The sequence below is a fragment of the Sebastes fasciatus genome, chromosome 10 (assembly GCF_043250625.1).
Source record: "Sebastes fasciatus isolate fSebFas1 chromosome 10, fSebFas1.pri, whole genome shotgun sequence".
Taxonomy (NCBI): domain Eukaryota; kingdom Metazoa; phylum Chordata; class Actinopteri; order Perciformes; family Sebastidae; genus Sebastes; species Sebastes fasciatus.
Window position 1 is genome coordinate 11,534,560 of NC_133804.1, and position 11,107 is coordinate 11,545,666.

At 42.1% G+C, this 11,107-nt stretch overlaps 1 protein-coding gene across 4 annotated transcripts in view; it reads right to left on the reverse strand.

Moving 5' to 3' along the window:
• gria1a (glutamate receptor, ionotropic, AMPA 1a) overlaps positions 1-10,579 on the reverse strand; it is a 92,546-nt gene extending 81,967 nt beyond the window's left edge. For 2 of the 4 annotated variants that reach the window (XM_074648083.1, XM_074648086.1), the window contains exons 1-2: positions 10,143-10,579; positions 9,884-10,018 (exon numbers count right to left, since the gene is read on the reverse strand). In XM_074648083.1, the coding sequence (XP_074504184.1) occupies positions 9,884-10,018; positions 10,143-10,230 (223 nt within the window). In that variant the 5' untranslated portion in view covers positions 10,231-10,579. The remainder of the gene's footprint in view (positions 1-9,883; positions 10,019-10,142) is intronic. The other 2 variants (XM_074648082.1, XM_074648085.1) reach the window with 1 other exon arrangement.
• Positions 10,580-11,107: the final 528 nt, after the last annotated feature.

The following is an 11,107-nucleotide window of genomic DNA, read 5'->3' on the forward strand; positions in this document are numbered from 1 at the left end:
TTTGTGGTGAATGAATAGTGGATGTGTGATGAGGACAAACGAATTCTCAAACCTCAGGGCACTGGATGGCCGTCGGGGTAACTTTTATGTGGTTCTTAGAAACCGATCATATGGTGGGTGAGGAGATTAAATGACAGGTTGCTTATTTTTCTCCTTCCTAACCATTTTCTCTCTTCCCCTCACCCTCTGCCCCATTCCTCTTCCTTTCTTTTTGCAAGGCGCACACAACACACAGAAACAATCTCTATCCCCCTTCTGCTCCCTCACTCTATCACTCGGCTGCTCGGGGAGCAGTTTTGGCTGATCTACATTGATTGCTATGGGCCATTCTCTATCCCTGGCGCTCCGGAGCAAAAAAATCCAAGCCTTCTCATTCATCAAACCAGCACCTGCCAGACTCTAGCCCAAGAGAACAACCATCAGTTTCTTTTATTTTTTTCCCTTTTTCTTCTACCCCCCATTCTCTTCGTTTTTCTCTTCGACAAATAACTGTCATGTCGCGGACAGTCAGGAGGGAGCGGTGATCTGCTATTCGTCCGCCTTTTTCAATAACGCATTGAACGCTGGGTAATCCTTCTGAACATGCATGCACTGTGGAAGTCAGTCACCACAGCTGTACCTCAATGACTGACACAGTAGCTACACAATAGAATACAACACCCCAGAGCCTCGGTGACACAAGCCAGCAGGTCTGAAATGCAGCTTAACCTCCAACCCCCCACCCTCTTCTTCTTAACACTCACACCCCAGCTGAGGCTCTCCTTTCTGGGGTGTTGTTTGCCCTGATAGGGTGGGGAAAGATTGGAGCAAAAAGGGTGAATATGAGAAATACTTTTTTAGTTTCTCCTGGCAGAGAAGTATTTTTAAGCATTACAGTGCTTAACAGAGTCAGTTCAATTGTCTTTTTCTCTCCTGCTGAGTTATTATTACATATTTATGCTCATAACTCTGTGAAGTGATAGCATTGGATGTGCCGTACTGAATAATACATTAAAATGCATCTGCTCGAGCTCTGTCTCTTGTTAGCTATTGTACGAGTGCAAGTGTGTGACCACAGAACTTCACAAAGCAGTCTCACATGCTCGCACACATTTCTGTTTAGCAGTCAGAGCGAAAAAGTATTCTGATGAGGGAAAAAAAGCCAGGTGAATGTTGCAGTAGACGGACTCAAACAATTTGATTAAAGCAGGAAAAAAATATCCCTCTTTGGTTGACGTGGTCATAACCCACCATTGAGGTGAATACACCTGGTGTATGGTATGTCAAAGTTGAATCAGGGAGTCAGTTTGGGGAATAGTTTTTACAATTTTCATTAATTTACTCATTCAAATCTGTTCCGTTAACCTGGCTGGTCATGTTTTTTGCTGTCGGACTTCTTTTTATGGATGACGCAGCGTTCCCAGATTAAATTTGCAATTAACTTGATGAGTACAATGATATTATTACTGATAAGAACGATGGGCAAAACTACAAAAATAAATTGTAATAACCCGCAATTACCCTTTCATGTTGAGTCACCCTTGCACCAGTCTGTAAATATTCACTCTGCCTCTCAGTCATAGCCACCGAAGCCACTGCTAGTGATACATTTAAAAATGTATTTCAGAAACTCAGACTTGCAACTTGGCATGGTGTGGAAAAGAAAACATCCACACACTTTCTTCCATTGCAAACACCCAGCGTTCTGTCTTGATGTTTCTTATTGAGTGATTTATTCTACCGGTGTCCATAGTTGAATCGAACGTTACACTATCAGACTAAAACCTACAGCATTGCTTTGCTCATTTCCTGATGATCTACATCAGACCTGTGACATCACATCCTGTTTCTTTGGGATCTTAAAGCAAAACTTGCAGCCTTGCACCATCCAATTTCATAAATTATTAAATAAATACATCCAGCACCATAAAATATTGCTATAACTATAACATTTATGGTAGGGCTGTCAATCGATTAAATATTTAATAATGATTAATTACATGATTGTCCATGATTAATCGCAATTAATTGCAAATTCATCACACATTTTTTATCGGTTCAAAATGACAAATATGCTTGCTTTAAGCAAATGTATGCATATATTTATTACTGGAAATCAATTAACAAAACAAAACAATGACAAATTGCCCGGAAACCCTCACAGGTACTGTATTTAGCATAAAGAAATATGCTCAAATCATAACATGGCAAACTGCAGCCCAACAGGCAACAGCAGCTGTCAGTGTGTCAGTGTGCTGACTTGACTATGACTTGCCCCAAATTGCATGTGATTATCATAAAGTGGGCATGTTTGTAAAGGGAAGACTCGTGGGTACCCATAGAACCCGTTTTCATTCACATATCTTGAGGTCAGAGGTCAAAGGACCCCTTTGAAAATGGCCATGACAGTTTTTCCTCCCCAAAATTTAGTGTAAGTTTGGATCGTTATTTAACCTCCTTGACAACAAGCTAGTATGACACGGTTGGTACCAATAGATTATTTAGGTTTTCTAGTTTCATTTGATATCAGCTCGCTGAACCTGCTACAACCTAAAAATTGCAAGTTGCGTTAATGTGTTACAGAAATTAGTGGCGTTAAAATGAATTTGCGTTTAACGCGTTATTAGCATGTTAACTTTGACAGCCCTAGTTTATACTCATTATTGACAGTGAATATCACTGGCACCACTGACATTATAGTCTTGATTTATGATAAACGTTCGACCACCCCTGTACTTGACCTCTACCTGTAAACTCTCTCTGTGACATAGACCTATAGTCATCACCCAACAGCAATTCATATCTGTCCTCTAGGCCTGCCTGAAGGGAAGGAAGCACCCCCCGCCCTCCCCTCCTCCTCTCATCTGTGCAGTATTGATCGGCTGGGCAGGCCTTTGTGCGGTGCTCAGTTCATTGATCATGGCTGCCTCATAGATCCTCTTCCAGTCCTCTTTAACCGACCCACAGAGACCCAGGGAGATACTGCTGCCTATACATCCCAGTGACAACCCAAATCGTCTTTTCCATGAACACTAATTAGTCTTAATGAAAGGTTTATTATCAGGACGGCTGAACTGGACACAAAATCAAATGCGAGTTAGTGACTCGTGAAGCTAAATGTGCATCTAATTCAACAATTCCACAGTCTGAAACGTTACATTTTGTTGCTAGGTGCAATATCCCGCAGCCCAAAAATAGCCAAAAGCTTAACCTAAATCTCACCACACACACACGGAGGATATCAAAGAGAAAAGTAGATAATATAGGCATGAGCCTGCGGGGGATTTGACATGAAGCTAGCGATTCGGTGACGTCCTTATTACAAACCAAGTCAATGGCAGATTATGATAATGTGATATCTAACTGAGGGGGAACAGTGACTAATATTCTCCATGTACACACACACACACAGAATCCCTGGCAGTTATTTTTAACCACTGGAAACATGTAAAATGAGCCGGTCCAGCAAGCGTTTTCGCTTAGAATGTGAAAACAAGGGCACGTGTAGAAAAAGAGCCATGATGCATAATAATAAAAGCTAAAAATACAGGTGTTCTACCACTCCATGATGGTTTGTGTATGTGAGCGGAAGAGAGAAGACACAGAAATGCAAATTAGCTCCAGTATCCTGTCTCACATTATGCCGACAGCGTTGCCACCGTCATTACTTCCCCAATGACTCCACAGGCGGGAAATAAAATGAATAACTTCGCCATTAACATTCAATGTCTCCATTATGTTTTTTCCATCTCTCTCCTCTTTGTTTTCTCTTTTTTCACCTTTGCCCTAGTCCACACAACCTCCCCCAACCTCCTGCCCCTGTTCTCCTGCTCTTTAGGCAGGTGCCAGCAAGTGTGTGTGTGTGTGTGTGTGTGTTTGTGTGTGTGTGAGTGGTGGGAGGGCTTGCTTCTGGAGGAAGTGGCAAGTCATAAGAGCCAGCTGATGAGTATCACCCTCATCCGGAGCTCCATTCATCTCCGTGCACAAGGGCCCATTCACCCGCTGCTTTTCACACTCGCGGACCCCAAGAGCCCCCGGGCACGTTCCCACACTCACATGCGCTTACAGAGGTGAACTGTCACTCAACTCAAGACATCCTACACAGATGCCAGCATGGGCACCCAGATGCAAATGCACACATATACATACACATGTACATACGTACTCCTACACACAGGCATACTAAATAGAAAGCCAGGAATAGGCCGCTTTTCTCATCTGACTCATTATAAGCAGGCCCCGGAGCCCTGCTTTTTTTTTTTTTCTCCCCGTAACAAACACGTCTCCACAGCCTCCACATCCCAAATCTCTTTCAGAACGAGTGACACACAGCAGGAAGAGGTGTCACTTTCATTTTTGCCATCTCCCTCCACTGTGAATCTTTCTGACACGCTTGTTCCACGGCCCACCATCATACCCATGGACCGCAGTGATATGCGTGACACATTGAAGAAAAGATGTCATATTTGATGGCATCGCGCGGAAGACTGAGAGGGGTGACTGGATGGAGGGAGAAATGTGTGGATATCCTGTAGTGCTGCTGACAGCGCCTGGATGTAGTTAAGCTCTTGTAAAACCTGAATATTGGCGGTGAGCCTTGATCAAATAATCAGTTTCAAGTAGTTCCCTGAGATATTTCAGACCAGGATATTTGATCTCTAAGGTTATTTAATTCAAGTATTTATTTTGCAAAAGATATGCTTTTTTACACTTTAACTAATATTTAAATGGATTAACTGAATAAAAAGACAGTAGAAAAACACTTTAACAGAAGGTACGCCATGCTGCATTTTAGCCTTTTGAGTCCAAATCGCCATATTGTTCTTTAAAGGCAGACTGAGTAGGATTTTCCCTAAAAAAACAATGTATAGACTCATACAAACAAAAAAAATCCCTCTCAATCATCACTTATGCCACACTAGAAGTGTGCGGCGGTGTCTGTATCTGCAGAGACCCAGCAGCCCTCTGCCTGGATTTTCTCATTCTGCTGTGTTCAGGCCGTTTCTGGGCGTCAACCTCTATAAAAACAACTAGGTGCCAGATTGTAAGCGCGCATCCAAGAGGAAGCTACGGAAATGACGGAGACAGCACCGGAAAAACAAATATAGTGAGGCGAAATGCCAAGAGGACATTCGACATCGTTCCAAAACGAGCGCGAATCTATGATTGAATTTCACCCGCTAGCGAGCGTGATTCGTCACACCCCTATCACGTGGCACTTTTCCGGAAGAAAACAAACATCAGCCGGGATTAGCGTGCGACTACCAGTGGTTAATTCAACATGGATAATGAATTACAGGCGTAGCTGACCTTGTTGTCTATGCTAGCAACTGTTGTGTTAAATCCTGCATTTTATAATGCTACTACTGCCTGCATGCGCAAGAGGCAAGCTATTATTCGAGCAATTTGCGAGCGGTGTTATCAGTCCTACGGGCTCGGTTTGTGGGTTTGTTCTGCACAACTATTGTGAAGTTCACAAAGATGTAATTCTAAAACGGTGCAAAAACGCTCGCATGTACGGACGTCGTTCTTGTTTTAAAATGAAAATCTATTAGTGTGGATGTAGCCTAAGACATTATTGTACCCCCTCATCCCTCTCCACTGCTGAAGGCGCCATGTTTTTTCCACTAGCAACATCCCTGGAAATGTTCAGCTGCAGTCTGACCCTCATATTCACATCACATTCCCTTCTGAGCACAGGACCATCTCATTAATGAGGGCATCTTGGGTGTGTTTACATTTCATTACACAGCTCTGCCTGGCTCCCTGGACCTAAATGGCTGGGGGGGGGGGATTGTTCGGGTTTCCAAATATTTTCTGCAGCTCTTACTGTGGTTTTTAAATGTCCCTCTTACTGTGGTTTTTAAATGTCCCTCTTGCTGTGGTTTTTAAATGTCCCTCTTGCTGTGGTTTTTAAATGTCCCTCTTGCTGTGGTTTTTAAATGCATCTCTGCAAAAAATACACACAATATGAAGCCAACTCTGTACAGAATGAACTTCATAAAGTCTGTTTTTATGAACAGGTAGGATAGTTATATACTAAATCATGTGTAATGTGTGTAAAGTGTAGGAATATTGTCCCTATACTCTGACAGAGAACAGCAAATTTCCTTTTTTGTGATAGCGTTAAACATTCGGCAGCAGCCAGCACTGAATGTCAATAAATCTGCACGAGTGCTGTTGTACATAATGCTTTATTATTTCCAATAATAACTAAATCTCATAAAAAAGCTCTTAGATTCCCTGATACGAATGTTCACTGGCCTCTGTCAGTCTAAATAATCACCTTTCAGTGTCTACCAATCAGGTTGGAGCATTTCCGTGACTCTTAGTTGTTGCTTTTTGTACGTGCAGTTTGTAAGTGCCAAACCTTTCTAATGCTAACTATATGTTTTATTATCTGCTTTTAGAAGACTAACAATGTTTAGTATGCTGTCACACCAGTAGTAGTATAGGTTGTGATCTATTGTGTAGTTTAACAAATACTGCATTTATTCCATTCTAATATTTCACATTTTCCAAATGCTGTTAATGAGAGTAACTGCTGTCATTTATTTAAATATAAAAATTTTGAGTTGTCAATTAATTTGCTGCTGATAATGTTTATGTAGTCATTTTGTAGATATGTAGATTTACTTATTATTAGGGTTTATTTACTTTAGACTGAATATTCTTGGTTTATAGCTTTGCTTAGCTGTTCTTTTGGTGGTGGTGGTGTGGTGACAGTATTCAATACAAATCATGTTGGCTATTCAATATACTAAACCAGATAATGTAAAGGTTATAGAGGTCCTCCGTCTTTCTTTGGATTGGTCCTTTAAGTCACATATTGGGGATTATCACAGTGAAGATGTTTCCTAGTAATCAGCATAATCAAGATGAGCCTGCAGAGGAGCCTACAGTCCGTTCAAGACCCAATATCTGTAGATATCCCAGTTATTTAGCAGGCTACGGCCTCATTGAGAGGTAATGCAGTTCGTCACCCACCAGGTCACACACTCTACATTTTGAAGCTAGTGAATCAGATGATGAGGACCCTTCAGTTTCCAGTGCACCCATCAGTGGTGGATCAGTGGGATCCCATCCAGGACGTTCAAAGAGAAAATGTTTTTATGCCGTGAGAATCATCGCCATCATTGCCATGCCATCGGACAGCTGACCAGCGACAGGTATGACTTGTATAGGAGCGACGATGACATGAGGAGAGAGATTATGGAAGCAAGGCTGATGATCAGCTGAGGGATTCAACACCAGACAGAGCAGGAGTTAAACTCAACCCAGGTTTCAGTCCTGAAGCCACGGCTGCACACACTGCAGAGGGCTAGGATGAAGGTCCCATTTGGGGACCACCAGCAGACCCATGAATCCACACTCAGCTCGCATTGGCATTTTCCAATGGACATGTTATCTTACGTATCTTACCATGCAGAGTATCAACAAGACTTTAGCTAGCTAATATGACCCCTTAGGGTATATTGTCCCCTTTACCAACCAAGCTTAGATCTTGATCCAACATATGTGGGACAAGAAAAAGACAGTGGGACTATCCATATCCAAGGCTCTCTTCTACACGCACGGCAGACCTGGCGAGCGGGGTCACCTGACCCCAAGAGTACATCACTGCCACGATGCTATTTGAGCCCAAACACGACATGACACGTCAGAAAAACAAGAGAGACATTTGTGTCTTTTGCATTGCATCAGAGAGTGCTCAGTTGCTTATCCAGTCACAGAGAGCCCTGATGGACGGATTGAGGTCGCATTCTTTGCAGGAAGACCTAGGGTGGCACCCAAAAAAAGCAGCGGTCAATTCCGCGGCTAGAACGGTGTGACGTTATAAGTGGCGCCCGGTTGGCTCAGGTGCTGAAGACGGAGCTTAACGAGTTGTTTGTTGACACCCGGTTGGCCGAGATCCAGGAGCTGACGAATCACGAAGATTGGCATTACATGGATGCAAAAAAACAACCCTGCGGACGACATCACTCACGGCAAGAGACGAGCTGTCAATTCCATGTAGGTGGTCACACAGGTCCAAGTTTCTCTGGCAGTCACCTGAGGAGTGGCCAGCAATTCCTATAATACCTATAATGCCCAACTCAAGCAACCTACCTTCTATGGTGTCCACCAGCATGCTGTTCCTCGCAGTTTAGTAGTTTAAATAAGAACTTATATAGCGATCTGTTAGAGCATGTGTAGATTACCAAATGCTGCATTTATTCCATTTTAATATTCCATATTGTCCATTAATTTGCTACTGATAATGTTTATTTAGTATGTAGTTATAGGGATTTGCTCACAATTAAGGCTGAAAACTCAAAAAAATAGCTTTGCTTATCTGTTCTTTCATATATAACCCTAAACTAACCAACCAGTGCACAAGTGGAGTATGTTGAGACTGGTGTGTTGACAGTATTGACAATACTAGAAAACTATTCTCGTCCATGATCAGACATCTGTGACTATTCAACATACCGAACCAGAAAATGTATAAGGTTATAGAGTACGTTCCTGAGACTTCCCTTCACTCAGTCAGAATGTCATCACGCTCTTATTTTGTGTCTTTATAAAAAACTGCATCATGTTTTTTTTCCACTCCTTTGTTTATTCTTTGAGCTACGACTGATATCTGCGACTGCCATCCGAGCCAGCGGAAATGGAATAAAGACCTTTTTTATTTAAAAAATTCCAGACACGTTTCAAAGTGGAAATGCTAAAATCAGTGTCTGAAAGAAGTAATCAAATGTCTGTCACCGAGGCACACACCTGGCACAGAGTCAGGAAGGCGCAGTTGTCAAAAGGGTACCCCTCCTGGAAGCGTGCAACTTCGCTCAACAGCGAGTGTGAATGAGCCACAGGCAAATTCAGAGGAGTCGATGATAGAATGAGGAAAAAAGCACGGCTGAAAAGCCTCAAGGGCGACGAAATCTTGTCAGAATACAAAGGAGGGATAAGTGCAGGGTTAACAAAGAGGAAACAATTTAGACTGCCATCTCTTTTGTCAAGCTAAGACATGGAGTTTTTGTTTGGCTGGCATAATGGTACACATTATCACCCAAAGGAGAATGGTGCTGCTCTGACCAAGGACTCAGAGTAATGATTTTTTTTTTTAACTTCCTTGTGGACAGCATGTTATTATATTTATCTAAAATCCAACACTTATTCCTCACTTAAACTAATTAAATATACTCCAAGCTCTCTCTGTTACAAAATTGATAGAAATCAGAAACACAGGCAGGTAATCCTTAAGTCCTAAAAGTTCAAATAACCATTGTGCGTACGGTGTGCGCATGTCTTCGTTAAGATTTTTAGAGGGAGGGTATAATAGTGTGTGTTCTGCCAGAAAAAACATAATCAGATTGTGATTTGTGGCTAATTAGAAATGCACTTATAGAGTCGTTTTTTCCTCTTTTGTTCACATCGCCTGATCTATGCGCTCTAGCTCTTTGTTTTCTAAAGAAGGAAATGCGCACAACAGGGATCAGTGTTTTTTTCCAAATGCATATAGCTGTAAAAACCTGATGCTATATATATATATATATATATATATATATATATATATATATATATATGACTGTAGGATCTCTAATGCTGCTGCTGCTGCTGCAGAGGTTGGTTTTCTAAATCCCCATCGTGGCTTCTCCAGAGCGCAAAATCACACTGCAATCATGCAGAAAATAAGTCCTTCTCAGTCCCACGCAACAGTTACTATAATATAACCTACGAGTCTTTATTATAGGCCCTATAATAATGTATGCGATTATAACATGCGCAGGTTTTTTATACCCGTGGAGTTCCAAGCGCTCTTTTAGGAAGTGGGTGAACAGGTTGATGATGGAAAAAACAGGCATAATGTGGAGCAAAACAGGCTGATCTGCATCACAGTGAGATAATGGGCTATACTTACAGGCATATGTCATGGAGAAGCTATTCCCCACCTTGACCTGATCCACCTGCGGCACCAGTTTGGGGATGTCCTGGTGGTGAGAGAGGGCGAAGCGAAAAACCTCATATTCGTGCGATTCTGTGGGGAACAATCCTCCTGTTGAGCATCAGAAAGAAGAAGAAGAAGCAGGAGTTAATAATGTCGGACACACAGTTGAAAAACACACATCAAAAAAAAAAAGAAGACAGGTTTTCAGACAAAAGGGTCTTCTTCTTCTCACCTATATTAATGTTACTTGGGAAACTTGAGCTGGATCCCAAGCACATCCCCAGTAAACTGGTGTAGAGGATGGTGAAGCTTCGCTGCATATTTCCGTTTGCATTGGCGAAGGGGAAAAAGAGCCGAAATATCCAAGCATAGGGTTGGTGTTTGTCCGTGTGTGTGTGTGTGAAGTTAAATCCTCCTGTTTCTATGTGATCGGCTCTCCGTTAGAGCAGCAGCAGCAGCACACCGACATGGATTCAACACCGAGACGGTGATCGCAAATGGCGAGAGAGAGAGGATGATGATGGGGGGCACCTTTTTCTCTCTCCTCTCCTTCCTCTGCTTCCTTCCTTCCTTCCTTCTCTCTCTCTGCTGATGCTCTCTCGTCCTTGGCTGCTGCTGTTGTATGAGACGGAGAATGACTTCAGCAGGAGATGCACTGCAAAAAATATGGAAAAAGCTGTTGAGCCTCGATGATGATTTCAATGTATTTTTTGTTAAAAACAGAGGATTTTTTCCCCCCACAATGCGCAGAGATGATTTCACTTGTTTCTTGTTTTACGCGTCAATGCAACAGATCGCTCATAAAGGAAATGACATATCGACAAATGACAAACATCCTCAATTTTGCACAGAAAACATTATGTCACCTTAATGAAGGATGTATTCACCTCTAAAAACACAACAAAATAAGACTTTCACATTCAATATTTCACTAATTGACTTGCGGGGGTTGATATTTTTTGCAGTGTGCACCCTCAGAGCGCACCCACAGGTCCCTCTGGAGAGACGCACACAGGATTTCATGGATATCTATTCACTTTCCTGCACTGCAAAACTATTCACCTTTCTATCTATATTCTAATGCGCTTTTATTTTCTAGTGAATTATTTTTTGCATTTTTCAAATAATTCAAAAGAAAAAAGGTCTTAAATTTTTGCCTGTATCCTGCATTTTGAATCTGCATTTTGACAGTGACAC